We start from the raw sequence: 23,832 nt of genomic DNA, 5'->3' as shown, positions 1-23,832 counted from the left end.
CAAGACTCAGATCTGACTTGGACCGTACAACTCCAGATGACTTGAGGTTATAACCCCCCTCTGGATACCATAATATTAATTTTAGAATTTCAGTGTATATTAATTCTCTGCTGCCAGCATTTTTATTTAGCTGAATGCAAGGTCTCCAGAGATAGTTTGTTGGAAAGATGCATCACTCCCGCATATACATGCACATAAAAATGTGTGAGGAAATTTATTACAGAATGGAGACTCTCTTTTCAAACTATCTTTGCTTATGAAGGACTTAACCTACAATGGACTGTGGCGGGTTTTGGCTGCAGCAAGTTTTAATCACTACAGGTAAAAAAAAAACTGACATAGGTAGGTATTCAAGTTACATGATTCACAACTTTACTCGGACATGAGTCACAAATTAGATGACTTGTGACTTGTCACCGAAAATGATGGAAAGACTTGGACTCGTCTTGGAATTGAGGGCACATAACTTGAGACTTGACTCAGATTGCAATGTTTTGACTCGAGACTCGACTTGGACTCGCCAAGGAGTGACTTGTTCCCATGCCTGACATCTGAGCAAGGAGTAAATGTTACAGTAAATGTCAGCTCGACAGATGCACAAAAGTAAAAAACTGTGCATCTTCAGATAAAAATTATCAAAGTAAAAATACAGCACAATAAAAATAAAGTACGATAAGTTGAAACATTTGTTTAACACCCTGAACCTGAATTGCCTTTCAGAGATACAACAGGCCAATATTACAACATTATATTAATTCATATTATAAATACTCAGTTTATTAAGAAATATTACAGATGACAATGGCTCATTTACATTTCGAAACCATTTTAGTTATCAATAAATGAAGCGTGAATTGAGGGATCAAAACAAACATAGGTTAAAAACATAAATGTCTAGAGATAAGCTGAGGTAAAGTTCACAGCAGATTCAACCAGGAGTACCTTCGAATCAGACAGATCTTATTGCAAAACATCTGTGAAACCACAGGACCTCTCTTTTCGGAAGAGCAGCATGCAAACCACGCAGTCACAAACACAAACACATTTTTCCTGGAATTTATAGCCACTATAGCTTTAACAAAATACTTGAATGTAGGTCTGTGAGGTGCTAAGAATGCCGTCCAGAGGCAAAACACCACGACTGCATATTCTATTAAAACAGATACGGCTGTGACAAAACATCTTAGTTCAGGTATGTTCAGCTTTGAAGGAAAAACTACTATCATTTACCTTCCTACTAAGACATCAGGGTGAATAGTCAAAAACTGTATCTTTTTCTCAGTTTCAGTGTAGTTATTGTCTTTTATAATAATAATTTAAAAAAACTTTACACTTTAGTCTATAACTGGAGTCAAAGAAGTACTTACAACATTGGGCCATGACAGTGACTGTGAATGGCCTCCAACAAGCTAGGGGGAGCCACCTCTTTACAGAGGTAGTGGTGGGCGTCTGTGGTGAGTCGATAATACCCATCAATCAAGGACACAAAAGACAGAGCTTCTGCAAGTGAATGGAACTCCAGCTCCTGCAGGATATTTCAAATGTATATTTTCATTAAGCCGATTGTCTTGTATTTTCCCACACAAAACACCAGAAAGCTTCTATCATTTATTCAATATTAATCTGTGCTGAATGGAAAACTCACAAAAACACGGATATAAAAATATCTAACGTTAAAAATGGATATAGTGCAAGTCTTTTGAGGAAGCTAGCTTTAGTTGTGCAATGATGGTAAATGAGAACATAGTGTATTTTTAAAACCAAGCAAACAAAAGGTTGAAGGATGGGAGGGGGGCAGGGTGGGGGACATACCAACGTCTTGCCATCCTGTTTGTTGATGGTGACAATCCGACTCTCGCTGGAACCATCTTTATTCGCCTGCTTGAGGCTGATGTCGATGACTTCAGGGAAATCACAATACGTCTGCAGCTCCTGACGAAAACAAGGGGAACTATTCTTTCGTAAAAGAAACATTGGTGTTCAGCCCATTCGCATACATGTACAATCCAAGGTAGTCAGATCATACTCAAGCATCAAGCTAACATTATGCTTTATGACTAAGCAAACCAACATAGGTGCGCGAGTACAGGCCAAACAAGTCATGCAAATATACAAGCACAGAAGAAGAGTATGATGTATCCTTCAAGACTGTAACATTACAGGAGTTCACAGAGCAGTTAAAATCATTTTGTTGTGTTACTGCATTTATCAACAGGTATTCCATATAGTAAATATGAGACGTTGAAATCTATTCAGTCAGTCCATTTTAAGTTGTTGGTCAGGTGGTTCATAAAGAGTCAATGGTGGACAACATGTTATAGGTAAATGGTTCTATCTTCTGGTCTCGCAGTTGATGGCATCCACATGTTATGAGCTGCGGCCATCCACACAACCTGACTTACATTTTCAAATAAGCCTCCCAAAGTGTTTTTGGAAGGTTTGTGGACATTCCTCGGCCTTGCGGATTCTAGAGTGGTGTGACAGCCAGGACCACAGACACGGTGTCGGTTGTCAGGCAGAGATCACGGTGATCTCTCAGTCTCTATCTGGGTATAACCTCCCCTATACTACTTGGACACTTTTTTGGAAGAAAACTTCCTTCACATGAAGCAAATTGCTCTTTTACCTTCACACCTACTGGTCTGAAAAACTCACCATATGATGAATGACATCTTCAGTTTGATTAGGAGAGAGAGTCACTGATAATGACTCATATAACCGTTTGCTTATCTGCGATGTTCACTTTGCAGGTCAGAACTTGGACACCCACAGAGCTTGGACCAAGCACAATGATTGGAAAAAGCTATGCAATTTTTCAAGCCAATTTTCTAATTTTACTGTGAAGCTCTTGATACTGCTGGTGAAAAACACAGCACTGACTGACAGGATGGCTGGGACTGAGGAGATATGTCTCTGCTTGAAGAGAGGCTTTTAAGTAGCTTTAGACCTAGTCTTCCGAAAATTCTAACAAGTCTGTTAAGGTACCCACTGCAGAGAGGCAAGAGATGGAGAACAAGAGATGTACCTGGTCAGAGCCAGAGTTTTTGAGTTTCTCACAGGACCACTGGATGCCGTTGTTGCCGGTGACAACGATGGTGACGGGGCCTACGTTGGGCTCCTGGACCTCGAAGTGCTCCGAGTAGAGGGTAGACTGCAGCGTCTCCAGGTTCATCAGATATTTCAGCTTCAGGTCACGTGCAGTCGCTTTGCACTGGCTGAACTGCTGGATGAACTTCCAGAAACGGTACCGGATTCGCTTGCGGGTCACAATGTTGTAGTCTTGGATACAGGTCCGCATATCCTTGGGCAGGAAAGACTTGTAGCTTTCAGGAGGGCGGGGGGGGGGGGGGGGGGGGGGGAGGAGGGGGGGGGACAAGGGTTTACAAATGTTCTCAAAGTTGCTAATAAAACCAAAACAGTAGGGGAAAAACATTTAACACCATTAGTTAATAATCATCAGTAATGCTTGAAAACCAGGTCTAGTGTTTACAGGTATTTCAATACTCCAAGTCCTTCATAAACAGCTCCTTTCCCCCATTCCATCTCTCTCAAAATTAAAACGGACACTAAAACCATAAGACACATAACACATTTTCCATGCATTCTCACATCTTTTGCTACCTCACTAGTGAATGAATACTTCATGTAAATTCATCACTGTGCTGAGGGAGATAATAAAATTATAGAACAGGAAACCTATTTGGCGTGTTCATGAAGAAAAAACACATGGCTGAACATATCTATCGTGATCTTTTGCGAAGCAGAGGGGATATCGTCTAATTTCAAGTGTATTCTTTTTAGCTGGGTCCGTCCTTGTACACAAAATGAACATAAACATCAACATCCAACCCTTGTGTATAAGTTAGCTGCACTCTCTAAACGGTTTATACCACTCTCTGCATACGTTACAAAATGTGCGTATTTCCCCATATCTGAAATATTATGCAAGTAAAGGGGAAGAAGCTTGTTCAGTTCAGGAGCTGGGAGGAACAAAAATGTGGACCATCTGACAGGGAGCTGGGGGGAGCAGAAACCTGTACCGTCTGGGGGTCCCTGACAACCCCGTTGGGAGACACTGAAATAAGCCTGTGTCAGTCCAATCACGTTTACATTATTGTTTCACATAATTTTTTCACATAAAACACTTGAAGAACCATTTCAACAATATATTAATTCTGTGGCATACTAGGTATTAATAAAAACAATGCATAAATTAGCACCTGAAAATTTTATTTATTTATTATCGGTCAGTATAAATGATACATTTTCTCTATCTATCCACAATTCCTGTACCCATGTTAATAGTCCAAGAAGAAAGAATAGGGTTTTAAAATCTGGTTATTGACTTAGCATGGCAATATTTTTCATGTTGTGGTTGCATTGTTTTATTGCAAAACATTTGTCATGATATTAGCTAATTAGGCATGGCACAGGGAATGCGGTACTGAAACTCACAGAACAAATTCCACATTGAATCACTGAATATTGGAGACAAAGGAAAGCACTAGGATGCCCACTGCTAAGCGCTGTACTGCTGAAACCAGGTTCGATTATAAGCAGCCCAACAGACTGCTATGGTCTTAGTCATTGACTTTTATGCTACGTTTATTTATTTGAGGAAGACATTACTATTATTAATGAAATATGGCCATCTTTATTCTCTGCATTCCTAAAAATCAGATTGCATTTGGCAATTTAAATGCAATTAATCTTTCTTTTGTAGATCCCATCAATTATACTGTCCTCATACCACTTATTTGTCATTGGATGTCACATATTTAGGAAACTATTGATGGAGCAGATAATGAACTCAAGTGAAATACTGATCTCACGTTTGTTCATCATTAATGAATCATGACACATGTTTTATCTCAAGTAGCAAATTTGTTCATGATTTGTACTTCGGTAGTAACTGAGTTACTATTGAAGTACCCCTCAAGGCAAGTGTTACAACAGTTTGTAAATGAACTGTAACATTTCCAGTAAGTTTGGTTTGGTTTAAAACACTGGAAGGAGTCATTAGAACAAACAGCCCATAGTTAACTGGAAAAAGAACAAACAAACAAACCACAGTGAACTGGGAAAAGAAAAAACAAACAAGCTGTAGACAACTGGGAAAACTACAAACAAACAAACAAACAAACCACCATCAACTGGGAAGAAAACAAACAAACCAAACAAGCAAACTAAGTGGGGATGAAAAATCACTGATAAACATCTTCTCCCAGCTCCCTTACCTCATGCCATGGTAGACGTCCAGGGGAGACACCTCTCTCTCCTTGGCTATCCTCATCATGTCTAACACCGCCATACCTAAGCACTCCTCCTGGGTCTCGTGACTGATGGCAAGCTCAAATAAGCCACTCACAAAGTCAGCCCGCCACTACAGTGAGAAAAGATTCAGAGAGGGGTTTTCTTTTAATTCATTGGAAAGCCAGACCCAAAAACATTCACTTAATGCAAATATAAGGCTTTAGATCAGGGGTGCCCAAAGTGGGGCCCGCGGGCCAAGGTTGGCCCGCCGTACTATTTAGATTGGCCCGCCAATGAATATCTAAAATTTTAAATTATACTGTACTAAAATTTGTTTCAAAAATTCTTAAAGCAAGAATCCCAATGTAGCTATCAGTGCGTTTACTTTTTAGTGTACGTTGGCCTAACTAATATACAGTCGAACCCGGTTATGTCGCCGGACTAGGGGGTTGCCAAAAAGCGTCGAGATAACCGATGATCGAGATAACCGAAAACCAATATGGCGGCAATATACTGTATTAAGATATGCTTGAAATGTATTTATGTGCGTTAATAAATTAGAATGTACATGCACGGGTTTTTGGCGTTGCCGTGATTTGTTTGATGACGCGATCGGCATGCTATAAAAATGCACATACTGTACATGTCGGCTAACAACAAAAGGCATATGTGCACCAACTAAAAGCGGAGATTTACCAGTATACAATAAAAACCACAGTCGATTCTCGATACAAACCTTTAATTATATTATCCAACACTGCAAACACAAAGATCGCTCACAAAATCACAAAAAAACCTGCCGGGTGTAATTCGTTGTTACAAAAAGCAAATCTGCAGTGTCAAAATTACATTCACAAGTCATTTCGCTCTGACAGCTCTGAAATGTATCGTACACGCAGTTAATATGGTTTCTTTACAAAGTCTAAAATGCTTAGTTGCTTTTTGCCTTTAACAGTCTGCTTGAAAACAAATGCTTCGATATTATTTATGCTGTCTAAAACAGTCCATCCCCTACAAAAGAACCATACTGTCAAATTTTTTGTAGCATTTCTATCACCTCACCGGCAGAGGGAATTGGTTCCAAATCTTCGTCCGCATCTTCTTCATCTTCGTTGTCATTGCCGCATGCAGTTATGCTTGGCTTTGATTTTGATGGGGATTTACCTAGATCGCGTTTCACCTGCGTTGTTCAGCGAATTACCATGCGAATGCGATTTGAATACGCGCTGTTTAGCACTTGTGATACATTTTAAAAAGCCGGCGATTAGTTACGGGGATCGAGATAACCGATGTTAAGTGGCGATTTTGGCCCTCTTTCGTGCTCGAGATATTAGGGTTCGGCGACATAAAAGAATCGACATAACCGATGAGAAATGCTATTGCAATAAGGGAATTTGGCGGTTCCACTTCAAAAACGTCGACTTAATAGGGTTGGAGAGTTAGCTGAGGTCGAGATAAGTGGGTTCGACTGTATATTATACAGTCCTCACTCATGGTGCTTTGATTACATTTGAAATATCTAAGACTAAAATTGAAATACAAGCAACTATAAGGGTAATGTAGAGTATATCTGTGCACATATGTACATTTCCACACTTCATAAATAGTCATATTTTAACAATTTACAAAAAGTCCCATGAGTCTTTGCTTATATTGTTGCTACTGTTGTTGTGTTGCTGTTGGACATGCACTCTTTGACATTTTGCACTACATGTGATTACAAAAGTTTAGACGTGCTCTAAATGCCTATATATGACTTATTTGTCATATTTTGTTTAATGTTATTTACACAGAAAGGAAGGTTAGATAACTGTTTGATAAATAAAAGTAGCCTACTTTACTTTACTATTAGTGTTTGTATTTTGTGTAAAATATTACATTTGGCCCGCGGTCCTCCGATAGATTTTCATTTTGGCCCACTAAGGGAAAATGTTTGGGCACCCCTGCTTTAGATCATTTAGTTACAGTAGTATTTCCTTTGAGTTGAATTCCAAGTCTCATTTTATTTCCTTATCACAGAGACTTGGCAAGAAAAACCATATAATTACCTTTTCCACTGTATTAACTCGGCAAACACATAAAATGTCAGGGAAAAAAAAACACCTGATAAACCACATGATCACCCACTTACTCATCTTTTAAAGCCACCAGTACAATCAAACATACAAAACCAGTCAACCCATTCAGAGTCTTACAGAGATTACAGGTCATTCTGTGAGGGAATGTCAATGGCTACAGAGATATTTGTCAAAAATAATATGATCCCCTTTCAAAGAAGTGACAAAACTTATAAGAAAAGGACTCCATTCCTTGCAATATCATACTTCTCTATTACTTAGCAATTCGTCACGGAGTCCAAATATTACTCAAGAAGAGAAAGGCATCGCGTAAAAGACTGGCTTCCACTGACTTTTATAAGATTCTCTTAATTTGCCCTAAACTGACTTAATTTAAACCACAGTGTAAATATTTCCAAAATTAAATTATGCAACCCGTTCTTCTGCTGGTATTGCAAGCAGTACGCATTTTGTGAATGAAGTAACTTAACCATTATCTTGGTATTTTGGGACTAACCAATATGGGATTGGGCAATATCATATGAAAAATATAACATAAAAAATATGCTTTAATCCTCTTGAGCTTGTTGGTGCTTACATAAAAACGTTCATCTTCCTGAATGGTGTTAGTGAGTCATTCTCCAAATCCAAAAAAAAAATCCTGAACTGCTCATCTCCGTTATCATGGCCTCTGGTGGCAATAAAACCTTCTACTGTGGGTGTCCTTTTACGGTTATTAAAGCTTAGACCTTCTCCCCAACGGCAACAACGTCACTGGTTTCCACATAGCTGAGAAGGTTATGATTACAGAAAATTCCAACATTCATATAAAAAATGTAAATGATAATCTTGGCTCCACAATGTAGTTGAATTTGTTTGCTTTGTTCAAAATACAATAGGCCCTACTCATTATCGCACTGTAGACCCTGTCATAACATAATGAATCAATGTTTCTGTATTCCAGTATAACCCTGTTACAAGAATGTTGTCAGGCAGAACAACAGTCACTGACAAATCCTGTGAAAAATATTTCGATTTTAGGCAGAAATATGGTTGAGTACCAAGACCCAGTGTCAATATGGCAGTGGCTCTGATGCAATTGGTATGTACCAAACCATACTGCAATGCAGGTTTTAGTGCTTCATTCTGGTGCCACTTAAATGCCTGAGCTGTCAATTGACATAATGGGGGAACAGCATCAAATTTAAGGAAGTATCTGGTGATGCCCAGGATTTACCTGAACGTAGAGGGATGCACCATCGTATTTTGCCAGATAAAACAGATATAATAATATTTCTGCAAAAAAATTGCTGAAGTTAGAAGTCGGTGTTTATTATTACTATAACTTTAATTGGTGTTATGTGTTTTGTATTTATTTATATATTTAAGGTGTCACGTTAATATATTGTTCAATTTGCCTTGTAAATGAAAATATTTCTATAAAGGCTGTCAGAACCCCCCCCCCCCCCCCCCCCCCCCATCCTTAATAATAATAATAATAGAGGTTTCGCCTGAAGCAAAGCTATCATAATGGTTTAATACCGTTAACATTCATACATGTATCAGCTGTTAAATGTATTGCCTGATATCCAGCATGAATGTTAAAAACAGCGTGAAGCACGTTTGGACATGATGAATTGTAATAAACTGGAAAAGATGTAACAGAAAAACTGCACGATTCGGTCCAGATGAACACAGTGTTGCTGTTAATGCCCATTACTGAAAACACGACAGTGAAAAAAATAATGCAAATGATGGCATAGAAAGTCTCGTCACGCATCATTGTTGATACTTTCTTAAACTCTTTCCACCAGTTTTACGTCAGTGACCCCATGTTTACACCAAACTGAAAGCAAATTATGCAAATACGTGCTAGAGACCATTTATCTAACTGAGAACATGACCAGAGGCTCCATTTGATTTCCAGCAGAGGCTTGGCCTTTACAAGTAATTAAAAGCCATATCAAGCCCACAGCATAAACAAACTCACAAAGACAGTGCAGTATTAAGTCTGTCATGTAATTCAGACAATTCAGTCATTCTGCCGTCTGTCTAGCTGTATTTTAAACCACTGAAATGCAATTCAGATTTTCAAAACTCACTAATTTTCTGTAAACAATGCACAACAATCACAGGCAAGAACCAGGTTCTACAACAGATCATGGGCAATATTTATGTCTCCTCGGCTCCAGGAAAAGCCACTTGAAAGCCTAAGAATTAAAGATATATAATTTTAGTATTTATCCATACGTCCATTTTCTGTACCCCTTGTCCTGTGCAGGGTTATGGGGGTCCGGAGCCTATGCCTGAAGCTACGGGCACAAGGCAGGGAATAACCCAGGATGGAGCGCCAACCCATCGCAGGGCACATGGCAGGGAGTAACCCAGGATGGGGAGCCAACCCAAAGCGTGATGTTAGTCCAGCACATTCTTTTAATCATTTAAAAATGAAATGTTTCCAAAAATGTATCCGTAATCCTTTTGTGATACATATTGAAGTTTTTTGCTTATTCCAACAGCGTCTACAAAAGCAAATACAGCAGGATTGCATTCTGATAAGCCTATCACGACCTGAAAATATCGTAAGGCGAGAGTGCATTTCGATAAAAAGTACATCGAACCTAATAAACATCATAGCCTAACCTAGCCTACTTTAAACACGCTTCGAACAATTACAGTAGCCTACAGTTGGGCAAAAATCATTAACACGAAGCCTGTTTTATAATAAAGTGTTCAATATCTCATGTGATTTACTGAATAATGCACTGAAAGTCAAAAACATTCATAAAGTAGAAATATCGTAACACGGACCATCGTAACCCGCGAAGCGTCACTATTACTTTTGGTCCTAAAGCTCTAATATAGTTATAAGATTAAAGTTACAGTATACATCCAGAGTGGAGGTGACATAAAATCGCAGTGAAAGAGTAACATAAAGCCACTGAATAGTAAATGAAACAGTGGCAAATGTGAGCCTTCCGGCACATGGGGGCGCTGCAATTACGAGCCAAGCTCTCACCTGGGCGAATAGGTAGGCCATGACACAGTCGTCCAACACGGGCGTCTCCGAGCCCTTGGTGGCCCCATATCGACACGCACTGGAGGGGTCATTAGTAAACCAACCAGGGAAGTAGTACCTGTGTGGAAGAGGGATGAAGGATTATAGACGTTGACCCTTTGACTGAGTCACGGTTGTACTTCATACGGACCATAACGAGCCAAAGAATACCTGAAGCAACACTTCAAATTTTATTAAAACAGTGACATACGACTGCATCGATTTCTGAAGTCCTCAGAGTAAAAACAACTAAAAAGGTCGCTTCAATTCTCTGCCATAAACTCCCCCAAACTAAAACATTATTTATTTGTAATATTATTCCTGTTTTTCTCAGATTAACCTCACCGGATTCTGAACACCAGGTCCTCACGAGTCGTTTCATCAACGTGGAAGACGTGATTCGGCGCAAACCACATTTGGTCGGCCTCTCTCATCAGCACGAACATGTTGCAGTACATGGGCGCCACATCTAGGGGTAAAGAGACTCAGATCCGTAACTGTTCCCAGAATCCCGGTCGGCTTTGCCCACTTGGGTGAGAATGAGATCATCAAGCAGGGAAAGCGTGAACACTGGTTACTGTACCTGGACTGAGCTGAAAGAGTCGTGGACTGGATGTCCAGGCGTAAGTCACACTTAAAAGGATTCCAAAGTGTTTACAAATAGAATTATGGTTCCCATTGCTGATATTTACAAAAGACACACTGATACATTTGGTCGTTAAGAGGCAACAGAAAGAGGTGAGAAGGTTTGTGATGCTTCTTTAGCATTAGCTATAAAAACGTTAGGATATCCAATATGAAGACGTGTAAATTAAAACAGGTTGGTGCATTTTTAACAGTAAATATTAATCAACATAGCAATGAACAACAGTAAGATTGAAACTCCCATTTTCTCAGATGAAGTTGGCTAATCAGGGAACTAATCTTAGATCAGATTGCTTAATTTCACTCTAAGCTGTTAGGATGGGAGGTGCAACATGCAAAAACAATTATCCTGCCTTTACTTCAGTACTTATGTTCGCGGGTTATTTTTAAATTTGTACCATATTGATCTATGGCCATGTTATTGATATGGAGACTTTCGTGAATACAACCACCAATTATAGACCGAGTTCCACTCCAACGGCCGGGTCTTTAAGCGAAATGGTCACTAAGTGAAAATCATAGCAGCCTAGACAGGACTGCGACTTCACTTCAGCCATCCATACCTAATTACTTTTATGCTTTATAAAGTGGACATTTTTCTCTAAATTTTGTTCAATCTGCTTCAATGATCTCTCTCACTCTGGATCAGGGGTATGAAATGTTGTAAATGCGCGCACTGCTTGGAAAGTGTATTTCTTAATGTTGTATTTATAATTGTATTTTGCGAACGGTTGCTAATCAGGGTAGATGCTAAACGAGAAGTGGTCAGATCATGTTTGTGTCTATCAAAAATTATGACATTATAAAAGGTAAAAGAATTGGCACTCTTGTTACCAGAATTACTATTATGCAATCAGCGATTGCTGTCGAGATCATACGATTAGCACAGTATCTCAGGTCTGGGGACACAGTGCATTGCATCAGCCCGAATGGGTTTGGCACAGACAGGCAAGTCATGGAGACAAGCCCACGCAGCTTAAATAGGGGCGAAACTGCAACACTTCAGCACAATGTTTTTTTCCCATAATGCCTTTCCGAGGGGGGGGGGGGGCGACAGAAATACACGGGAACAGAGAAAGAAAACAGCAGTTATCGACTAAAGAGCAGCAGGGTGCAGAAGTGCATAGCAGCACATGACAGTGAAACGCAAGAGAAAAAGAGGATGCAAAACAGGATGTGGTGGCAAACTGCACAGGAAGTGGAGAGCGACCTGGGAGGGGCCTGACGGCAGCCCCACGACATCGGGGCACCAACAACGCAAACAGCGAGAAAAATTAAAGTTTCGGGCTGACATAACGTGTCGAGTGCGTGCCGAAACTGATGGGAGTGGGCAGCTGCAGATGGATCAAAAAAACAAAAAATTAAATGACAGTGGGGTGGGGGTGGGGGGGAAATCCCCAAATTCACTGCTTAGAAAAGGTCAGGGTGAAGCCGTGGCGATGTTTTTATTTTAGCGTCTGCCCACGCAGTCAGGACTATCGGGCTGACTTCACCTCAGAAAAAAATCTGTCCTGCCTTTACACTAAACACAGCACCTGTATCTAAAGCTTATTCTCATCCCAGCTCTGTGATGACATGTAACGTCGAGAGAATATGCTCCACCTATGGCTGACAAACATAAAAAGTTAAAAAAACCATATATTAAATACACTGATAATAGATCAGCTGAAACATAAAGAAGTACGTGATTCAAAACAAAAGTTTTCACTCATGTTCTGCTACTGTGGTTATTTGTGGTTATTTTTTGCAGGATATGCTGGCAGCCGGTTTTGTTCGTTGACCCAAAGAACAAAAGCAGAAACTACAGAGGATCAGATTTCATCACCAACAGACTCACAGGAAGACAGGATGACAGAGCAAACCATGAATTTCACAGGAACCTAGAGTAACTTGTAGAAGGTGTGCTCTACCAGTGATATCTAAATCCACTGACCTTACAGCTTTGGCAAGATTTTATGGGTCTAGCCACACAGTCTGCCACAAACAGAGCACGACGGCGATATTTCAAGCCACCACCCCCCCTGCAGCGCCTACCTACCGCACTCCTTGGCTGCATCAATGCAGAGATCCTCAGCCACATATTTCCCGGGGGGGTACGAAAGGGGGGTGCGTTCCGCCTCAGCCTGGCTGCTGTAGTACAGGTACACCTTCAACGCCGCCCCACCCTGCTTCGGGTCGCAGGGACAGCTGGAGACGCCACCGTTCTGATGGAACAGGGAGCCCGTCGACATCTCCATGTCTATCAGCGGTCACATCCACCTGCGGAGGGAGTCCAGGGCGGAGGTCAGGGTTCGAGCTGGAAGGCTCATACGCAGAAACGCGCCAATTAGCCAATGGTTAGTAGCACTGTATTCCCCTACATCTCTGCACCAACTTCCAAAGTAAGAACCTCCAGAATAGAAAGACTTTATGCTAAAGTATATAGATTATAAGTGACTGGTAACCTCCACTCCAGCCTACCCCATGCTACTGGTGCTTAACAGCATGTTTCAATCTACTAGCACCATTAAAACTTAGGCAAAATCTCTTCTCTGTATGCTGAGGATTGGTGTTTTCCCCTCTCGTAGATGGACACCCTGCAAACATCCCTCAGTTACAGTTATTCTTGAATTGCTAAAACACTAAACCCAATTCTTGGAATAAAACCGTCAAATGCAAGAACTCTAAACGCACTCTCATTCATCAAAATACACGTGGCGCTGTGGTGAGCGTTCCGGCAAAATGGAAAACACAGACCGTTGAAGTTACACATAACTAGCACACAATATCATCATTAAAACAGTGACTGAAAACTGTTAACACAAGTTTCTAAGCGTGTCAAAACGCCAATGAGAGACTGTAACAAAGAACGTGTGCTGGATGAAAGTGCAAGTATCAGAGTGGAGGGGAATTTCAATATCAAGGTATGAATGTGTCAGAGCAGAAGACTCCTTCCCCGTTGCCCGACAAGAGAGAACATTGTCTGTGATGTAGATGACGCTCTAAACCCTGACTGAGACATGATGATGAGGCAGAATTACTATTCTTCCTTGACTTTAGTTAGGCAGTTGTACAACATCTGTCCTTTAAAGTACCTTTTTGGGAGTGTGGAATACAGTAAAATCCCGTTATACTGGACTCGTTTATAACGGAATATCGTCTATAACGCACGAGGTCCGCTGGTCCCAGCCGTGCGCCTTTAAGAACTTGCAGAAAAACCATTGGATATAGCGGACTCTCATATAATGGAATTTCGCTTATAATGGACAAACAATTTGGTCCCCAGGGCCGCTTTTAGCTGTAGTTTTGTTCAGCTATAACGGACATGCAGCTCCGCCTACAAGGCGCGTGGCGTGCCGGTGATATCCAGCGCAGATACGTAGTCGGGATTATTAATAGTTACACATCTGGTCGGGTTTACTGCATGTATAATATAATTATCTATACCACAAGTGTGTCTGCTGGAGTGTGGCATGAGTAAATGGTGTCCTGTAGTTGTGTTCTGGGCATACAGCAACTCTGGATATAACGGACTTTGGATGTAACGGACTGTTTTGCCAGGTCCCTTGAAGTCTGTTATAACTGGATTTTACTGAACTGCAGACATTACAAACCGTTTTATGTATACAGACTAACAATGACTCGCAGATACAACCAAGCAGGGCTGTGCTACCTAAGGCACAGTGTGGTGTTATGATATTGCCGCAGCAAAGTACAGTACTGTATGGCGAGATGTCCATCCCTGCCTCACATACATCTCTCAGTCTCACACCTAAAAGGCAGAGCGATTGTCCCTTTCTGATGTAACTCCATTTCGACATACCACCTGTCTGTTGGAAGATGAGGGAACCACTCTGCAGTTGTAAACAAACATTTTTGCTAAGCAAGCATTTTTTTTTTAACTACCGTCTTGTGCAGCCGGTGTCCAATTTTACAAGCATGCAAAACCTTCCATATCCACCGTAAACATGTTTCTCTACAAGGGGGGATCAGTTTTGGCTTGGAGTATTTTCTATTTTCTGCTATAGTGTGTATGGAATACTCAGTGGTGTTAATGTATTGACTAGCTTTGTATGTGATATAATGCAGTGATTGGTTTTGGGCAAAGACTAAATAATTTTGAGTAGACTGATTTTGCTAGACAAGCCAAAGGTTTTGTGAATGTAGTTTGAAAGTTGGGTTTGTGTTTATTGTTTTGAAAAAAACATGGAAGGAACGTGCTTTAACAATTCAGCTAACTGCAATTAACTTAATTTGAGTGAATTTGTGTTGGTTTAGAAAAGGTAGTAATTTTTCCCATGTCATGTAATGTGAACAGTGTCTCCAGTTACAAATTTTCACCTTCCACACCGATTTTAGGGAGGTACGTTTGTAGACAAACACCTTTCCCTTAATATGGTATTAGAAAAATTACCGCCCAATGCAGACCAATATAAATTCACTCAAAAAAAACATTAATAAGGATGCAGATCCATGCGTTATGAAGAGCATCATTCAAATAAAAGTTGCCAACTAGTCAATCGTCCATCCATCCATCCATCCATGCTCCTCATCAGGCCTAAAGACTGTTCCTCTCAGCATAAACACACAAAAGCAAATAAACACTAAGGGAACTTCAGAGATGCTAATTAGCCATCACTGGACTGCGAGTGGAAAATGGAAGTACACAGAAGATGCCCACACCGTAGGGTAAAAAGCAAACCCCCACCCTGCCTCGCTACCTCCACCATAGTGCCCAGGGACTGACTAGTGAGGCACAGTAATTATAAAACATGCCCTTTCTTTGCTAAATCATTCAAGATATTGGTCATACACCAGTATGATAAGCATTTTGGTGTTGATGTTGTTTACAAGAGCATACATTATACTTAATTAATTAGACTTAATTTCATGAAACTAGCGCTTCCCATCATAATAGAATAATAGAATAATTATACAAAATAATTATACTTAATATGCTTACTCAAAATCTGGCCAATAAAATAAGATAAAGAAGGCTACAATTCACTTACCATTAGAAGAGCAACATTTGCATGGGGATTAAGCGTGAGAAGCCAAAGGCAGACAGGCGGTAAGAGGAGAGTGTGGGATGCGTTTATGTGGGAGGTTTGGAGGCTTTGAAGAGGTCTGAAAAATAAGTGCCAAACATGGTAAAGGCTACGTGAACCTTCACTCACCACGCGATTGCAACAAAACGCCAACCACGTAAAATACGTCAATTACATCATAACACATACAGGAAGTCGTTGATGACAAATGCAGAAAAATACTGATCATTGAAGAAGCACAGAGACGTTCATTTATTTAGTAGATCAGCGAGGGTCAGCCAGTCGCTTAGCGAGGGTCAGCCAGTCGCTGGAGTAACTGGGAATAAGGGTCTAGCTCTTTAACTCTAACAAAAGGCCAAAGATATGTCTGAAATTTTCTAAATGAAAAGAAATATGGAAATTTATTTATTTACCAGATGCTTTTGTCGACAATATACAAGTGAGGCAGACAGAACATTACAATCACACAGCTGTCAGAGTCGACTAGGCGGAGGTGCAGCCCGGTCGAGCTTCCAATGAATACCCAGGTCCATGAAGCGCAACAAAAGACGAAGAAAATTCCCAGCAACTATTTGCAGCTATATGCTAATTTTACATATCAAAAATGACATGAATATGAAACTGACATCCACTAACCTCATGACTCAAAAGCTGTGACGTTATTGCCAAATCACAGAATAATGCATAGCCCTGCCCACTTGCTTAAAAAACATTTTAGGATTTAAGACGTTTCAGCTCTGTCATTTTTTTAATTGCGCAAACAAAATACAGAATTCAATTTAATTTCTTAAAGTGACACAAATTTCCAACACTTTCAGAGAAATGCGGACAAACTACCTGCCAGTATGTTGAAAGTGCATTAATCCATTGTCCTGATCTTTTGCAAGTTGTGCTAATGTTCCAATTACCTGTAAGTTTTGCTGCCCCGTGGTTTTTAAGAGGTCAGTAGGTAGCACTGTCACCGCAAAGCCCCAAGGTTAGGGCTGTGAACCCACCTCCAGTGTCATCCTGCAAGGTTAGGGCTGTGAACCCACCTCCAGTGTCATCCTGCAAGGTTAGGGCTGTGAACCCACCTCCAGTGTCATCCTGCAAGGTTAGGGCTGCGAACCCACCTCCGGTGTCATCCTGCAAGGTTAGGGCTGTGAACCCACCTCCAGTGTCATCCTGCAAGGTTAGGGCTGCGAACCCACCTCCAGTGTCATCCTGCAAGGTTAGGACTGCGAACCCACCTCCGGTGTCATCCTGCAAGGTTAGGGCTGCGAACCCACCTCCGGTGTCATCCTGCAAGGTTAGGGCTGCGAACCCACCTCCGGTGTCATCCTGCAAGGTTAGGGCTGTGAACCCACCTCCGGTGTCATCCTGCAAGGTTTTGCACATTCTCCCCGTGTCATGTGAGTTTCTTTCCAGAGTCGGGCTAACAGCTGTCTCAGTGCTGCCTCTATGTGTGTGTTTGTGTGTGTTAATGTTTATATTACATGGCAGGGACCAAATGCCCCCCACAATGTGATAAACCCTGTTATTGTGATATTCTGGGGACCATTTTTCAGGTCCCCACAAAGACCTGTGCCTCTCCCTTGTGCCCTATGCTCCAGGTGATATCGAAACATCACCTGAAGGTAAAATATAATAATTAGTTTAGATGAGATTAAATATCAGATTAACTTCATCAAAATCTCCATACTCCATCTCCATACTCTCAGGCGTTTCCCTTTTTTTGTGGTTAACCAATAAAATTCAATAAAATAAAACTACCTTATTACTTGCCTGACTTAATGAAATGCATTTTCTGAAGCTTATACATCAAAGTCACAATGAAATAGACAGGAACTTGATTTGACGCTCACAGCACCAGGGGAATTCTGGAAAATTACTGGGAAATTTCCACCAGCTCACTGGCCATTAACCCACAGCCGTATGATTAACAGAAACTACCCAGGCGTCTCCTGTACGTCAACACCAGCTCACTGGCGATTACTTATAAACTCTGCACACTCTAACCACGCTGCAGCTTTTCTGATGACAAACGCAACAACAAAGAAAATATGCAGAAATTCATCAAGTGCCCCATACAGTAGAAAAAAAAACTTGTTAAATATTTCATTCATGAATTAACTTCAGAACGACTCAACCTCAGTACTGTGAATTCCCCGGATCTATGAGGCCCCCACCCCGGATGATGCTCATTGATGAGTCTTTCCACATCTCTTTCAATAATTCATCATCATTTCATAAAAATTTCCATTAACATCCATCTGAAATATATATTGGGTAAGAGTCAGTAAACCTGCTAATAGATCAATTGTCCAAACCCTAATCCAATCCCAGAAGATCTGGCACTTGGCAAATTTACATTAAACGCTGCTGTCATCATGCAAGAGCTACAAAGTGAATCTTTACATCAAAAGTGACTATTTAATAGCTACATTGTACAGCAAAGTTAAGTATCTCCCTGTCATGTAATTAAATGTAATTAAATCCTTCCAATGATCCAAACCTGCACATTTCATTCATTAAATCAAATCTTTTAACTTTCATATTGGCTCACTCAACTTCACAAGACATTATGTTCAGTAAATACCCATAAATTGGGTTCTCTAATAGTAAATCGTTATGTTAACCCCAGACACATAAATTTACCTGAGTATAATTATTGTTAAATTTACTTATATAACGCTTAAAACAAAAAATGCACAATATATTTAAAAACTACAGTTCTAGCATCCTGGTACCGTTTCTCGTGACGTCAGCATTCAGTCTCTGCTTTTTCTGTTACTTTACCTGTGACAAATGGCACTCAGATGGTCCACATGCTTTGTAAAGTGTCAGATTTACTCTCATGGTTGCCCATCGCTGCCCTGACGTACATCATCCAAAAGGTGGTCCTGCCTGTTTCTGCTACACAATCCCCACAGAGCTGGGAGGATGTGCCTCTCGGCCAGTGATGTAAGACGCCTCCCCCAAAGCAAGATCCTTTCGAGGCTGGTCCAGCGTCTTATTATCTCCCTAAGGTTCCAACTAGCAGGGCATCAGGATGTCAGAACTGCCTCTGAACGGCTCTATAACCAACTGCTCCATTAACTGAACTTAGAATTTCATTCTTCAGGCTTCTTCTTGAGTAATCAGTAAATGAGTGTTGTAGTTATACCTCAACAGGCATTACTACTCTGCCTTTTTGGAGCAAATCACTTCCTCCTATTCAACACGAAGCTCAAACCCTGCCTTACCACCCTGCTCCCTGATCACGCCAGTGGTTTGGCTCCCATTCAGCTACTTGCCGACCTGCGGTTTGCATGTGTATCCGGGGAGGGGTTGAGGTGACACCCATTGAGGCAGAGAGTCAGGTGACAGCTGCCCTACATTATTGTTGGCTTTGCTGCCTTTCACCCGGCTCCCATGCCAGCTATTTCGTTGAACCGTCCCTTCTCTTGGTTTCCCAGTAACCAGACCAGGGGAAGCCCTGCAAGCTGGTGAGTTGTGTTAAAGCAAAGCAAACAACCCCCCCCCCCCCCCCCGCCCCCCCCAAAGAAGCCTGCCCACCCTGCGACTGTCATACTGTCATCATTCAAAACCCCCCTGGCCCCATTACCCATGCAACTCTTCAGTGGTTGCACTGAGTCCCCCCCCCCCCCCCCCCGACTTACGGCCTATCGAGTCCCGACCGATCGCATTTACATCCGAGGCCCATAGTAAATGATATAGACTGACCAAGAGATGCCTGAAAGCGGATGTAGTAGGACATTAGTAGGTGTATTGCTTAGTGTAACCAGCGCAGGAGAACGGGCAGCACTGCCAGCCGTATAATGACCCCACTGTCCATGTCTAACCTGTAATACAGTATGCATGCAGTAATGTATATGGACAGCTACAATAAGCAGACGATACAGATATAGTACCTGTACTGTGCCATTTCCTTACACAAAAGTAAATATATTGTACAACAAAATTTCTCATGCTGTCTTTCTCAGTTCCCATTGTTTGTGATGCCCGAATCTTTCGATTTTGTAGTGCAACTCGTGCCATATTTTTCCATGAAATTTAAGAGCAATCTCTTTGCTATTAGTTATATTTTTATATTTACATTATTTGCTGCAGGGTACTGGGTGTCTGTTACAGCAGTGTTTCCCAACCCAGTCCTCAGGGAATCCCGGGCAGTCCACGTTTTTGCTTCCTCTCAGCTCCCAGTGCACCTGTACCAGGTATTCGGTGTTCCTGATTGGCTGGGAGCTAGGAGGAAGCAAAAACATGGACTGTCCGGGGCTCCCCCAGGACTGGGTTGGGAAACACTGTGTTACAGTACTGTACTTAATGTCTTGCCTCTCCTCTAGAATTACCGAGATATGCCCAAATTGACTTGCATCGGGTGGTCCTGGCCCCAAATGCGGATGCAAGCCGCTGGATACCTGTAATATATAAAGTCAAGCTGAAGGATACCTGTATTAGATAAAGTCAAGCCGAAGGATACCTGTATTATATAAAGTCAAGCCAAAGGATACCTGTATTATATAAAGTCAAGCCGAAGGAAACCTGTATTATATAAAGTCAAGCCGATGGAAACCTGTATTATATAAAGTCAAGCCGATGGATACCTGTATTATATAAAGTCAAGCCAAAGGATACCTGTATTATATAAAGTCAAGCTGAAGGAAACCTGTATTATATAAAGTCAAGCCGATGGATACCTGTATTATATAAAATCAAGCCAAAGGATACCTGTATTATATAAAATCAAGCCAAAGGATACTTGTATTATATAAAGTCAAGCCAATGGATACCTGTACCCTTATGGAAGCTACTATGCGCAAAATGTCTGTTTGCTTCTAATCATAGGCACCAAGTAGTTGAATGACTCTGTTGGTAAAAATGTTCTACCAAATAAATGACTTTCAGATCCAAAGGTTCATGTCTATGCTTCCACACACTAACTTTCCTGCTTATACACTTGACTGCTGATATTGTACAGGATCCTGAAATAACATGATCCATCCCCAAGCATTACGATCAAATCCCTATGTCCTCTTTCTTTGCAAGGATTTAGCTCTTCAAATTTTAATACATTTATGCTTGTATACTTGTAACAAAAGTCAATAAGCAAATTTATAGGGGTTATGAGTCAAAGACAAGGATGAGACCTTATTTGCACTAACTGAAGTTTCTTGTTTTTCCCACTGATGTCACATTTTATTTAAACTTTGTTAGCTGTTCCGTTGAAACTAGACAGTGACACTCACAGTCACTGACACGAACACATGACCCACACCCCCGGTCCGCTCACAGCCCCCTTATCTTTGGCCTGTGATGCCCCAGCTCCTTTCTGCTCGCTTATCAGGTTGCTGGAGACGGCTGACGGCAGCGCTATCAACGTCCCCAGATGACATCCACTCTGCGCCGCGGCCGCCCGTTTCAGTACATCTCCTGCTGCACCGTCACGCTTTAAACTCACCAAGAAACTTACAAACATATCAAACCACCGGCCAATCAGCCGCTGCGTCGATGCACGACAGACCAATCAGTTATGAGGTTAACCAGCTGAAAACATTTAAACAGCCCCCAAACTCATGTCCTACACATTCAAATTGCTCTTTCTTACCCCAAGTGACTCTCCAGTTAGATCTCAAACACCAGTTCCCAGTTTGGTTCAATTATATATTTTTGGTATATTTGGTTTTATATATTTTTGCTTGTTTATTTGTTTGCGTGATTGTTTTTCTGTTGGGGCGGTTATGGGGCAGTTCTGTTCATCTTCACAGTATGCTCATTCCCGCATGTACTACTAGTACTACAAATAATAATAATTATAATAATTTCTTTCTACTTTAATTGCCTCTATGGGGAAAACACAAAATGTGTGGTATTTTGTAGAAAACTGTTATTTCCTGAGTTTTGCCGAATAAAGATACATGTGGTAAACACAGGGTAACACTAGGGTACACTGTGGATGGGGCTTCTGCCCCATGTAGATACAGTCATGTCCCGCTATGTTGCGGTTCAGCTACCGCGCCCCCGCTATATATCGCGGATTTTTCCCTGATGAATCACAGTTCTCTGCAGTGTGTGTGTGTGTGTGTGTGTATATATATATATAATTACATATTATTATTATGTTACTCACATCCTTAGCCCGGCATCCACATATCATATGTGTTTACAAAGTGTGTTTTAATAAGTTTCATAATCAATACTTCATTGATCCCCATGGGGAAATTGCCTTTACGCCTCACTCAGCTTGCTCTTTGTAGAGTAAGTTGTCCTTGAAGGGCAGCCACCCCGTAGCGGCGCCCAGGGAGCTGGGGGTTAAGGGTCATGTTCAAGGACCTGCAGGCGTGCTGAGGCTGGGTTTGAACCGGCGACCTTCTGATTACAGGCACACAGGCTTAGCCCACTTAGCCACACACTGTGTTTAAAGCATGAGGGAGGGGTATTTTAAGGCTTAAACTATAAAAAAATGTTTATTTATATGGTCTTTCTATATAGCGGATTTTCACTTATCGCTGATGGGTCTGGAACGTAACTTCCGCTATAGGGGGGGGGGATCACTCTATATCATTTAAATGAACTGAGATGAAACCAGAATACCCACAGGAAACTCACTGCACAGGATGAACATAAAAGCCCTATGCACACTCACACGCACACACACATGCTCACACGCACATATACGCATGCGAGCATGTACGCACTCACACACACGCACACACACCCACACCTGTACTTATATCTTTTTGGGGACTCTCCATTCATTTCTATGGGCAATACCCTAATTCCAACAATGACAACATTAACCCCTACCCAGCCCTAACCTTAACCATTGGTAACCAAACAAAATACAAGACTTTTAGCATTTTTAGTCAGTCCCCTTATTTAAAAAATGGTCCCCACAATATTAGAATAACAGGTTTTTAATCACAGAGGCCACAGCAGGATTATTTTACAGTTACTACATTATCAACTTTTAGTACATTAAGAATGGAAAAATGATTATGTTACTGGCAGTTATGACATTGTTTGCAGATATTAAAGTGCCAGGAGATAAAGCAGAAAATTCCAATGTCAGATCTTTGGTCTTCCTCAATCCGTAGAGACCCAGGACCCTCATCAGCATGAGAAGTCAAGCCACTGAGTGACGGTTACACACCTGCTCCATATGCACCACCCCGCTAATCACAAGGGCCAAAGGTACCTGGTCATTCTCGCCTTGAAACACACGTCTGGTTACACACCTTGGCATCATATTTTCTTACTGAATATTTTGCAAGGCAAACATGGCTTAAAATTCCAATTTCCACAAAAATACTTCATGGTGAATATCAAATTAAAATAAAAGTTTAAGTGCCAGTTAAAGCCAGTGTTTGAGATTTTTTTTCCAAGACACCCCAGATGGATGAATGCACATGGTTTGTTTGCAAACCTTTGTGTCAACACAAATATGTGACAGACTCTATTGATGTATTTAAGGTAAATATTTTGTTTTATAAATATTAAAAGAAAATTCTTCCCCCCCCCACCCCCCCAATATCATTCAGCCCTAGTTCAACGTCTACAGCTAAATCTATGGCTAAAACGCTAGTTATATGATATGCAGATTTAAAATCAAATGTTTTTATTCCAGGTGCGCCTGCTGAATGGGCTCATTAACTTATGCTAAATTTATGAAATATCTTTTAATCACATCCATTTTAAATTCCACCTTAATCCATCCAGTAAATTTCCATCCAATAAATGAGTCGTTTCTCTAAAAACTGAAGGAAGTGCTGTGATATTCTCATTTTGCATCTGGCACTTTCCCAAAGTACAC

The 23,832-nt window shown here is 41.1% G+C and overlaps 1 protein-coding gene across 8 annotated transcripts in view; it reads right to left on the bottom strand.

Annotated features, from left to right (window-relative positions):
* Positions 1 to 23,832, bottom strand: part of jak2a (Janus kinase 2a) — a 47,732-nt gene that overhangs the window by 16,679 nt on the left and 7,221 nt on the right. For 4 of the 8 annotated variants that reach the window (XM_023831905.2, XM_023831906.2, XM_023831904.2 and 1 more), the window contains 7 exons: positions 13,052 to 13,272; positions 10,714 to 10,837; positions 10,330 to 10,447; positions 5,238 to 5,383; positions 3,026 to 3,323; positions 1,813 to 1,932; positions 1,368 to 1,525 (listed from right to left, as the gene is read on the bottom strand). In XM_023831905.2, coding sequence (XP_023687673.1) covers positions 1,368 to 1,525; positions 1,813 to 1,932; positions 3,026 to 3,323; positions 5,238 to 5,383; positions 10,330 to 10,447; positions 10,714 to 10,837; positions 13,052 to 13,250 — 1,163 coding nt within the window. In that variant the 5' untranslated portion in view covers positions 13,251 to 13,272. Of the gene's footprint in view, positions 1 to 1,367; positions 1,526 to 1,812; positions 1,933 to 3,025; positions 3,324 to 5,237; positions 5,384 to 10,329; positions 10,448 to 10,713; positions 10,838 to 13,051; positions 13,273 to 16,004; positions 16,120 to 18,818; positions 19,531 to 23,832 lie in introns of those variants that run through there. The other 4 variants (XM_023831900.2, XM_023831898.2, XM_023831899.2 and 1 more) reach the window with 2 other exon arrangements.

Source organism: Paramormyrops kingsleyae, chromosome 7 (genome assembly GCF_048594095.1).
Source record: "Paramormyrops kingsleyae isolate MSU_618 chromosome 7, PKINGS_0.4, whole genome shotgun sequence".
Classification (NCBI taxonomy): domain Eukaryota; kingdom Metazoa; phylum Chordata; class Actinopteri; order Osteoglossiformes; family Mormyridae; genus Paramormyrops; species Paramormyrops kingsleyae.
Note: the sequence above shows the minus strand (reverse complement) of the source record. Positions and strands in the feature narration are given on the sequence as shown.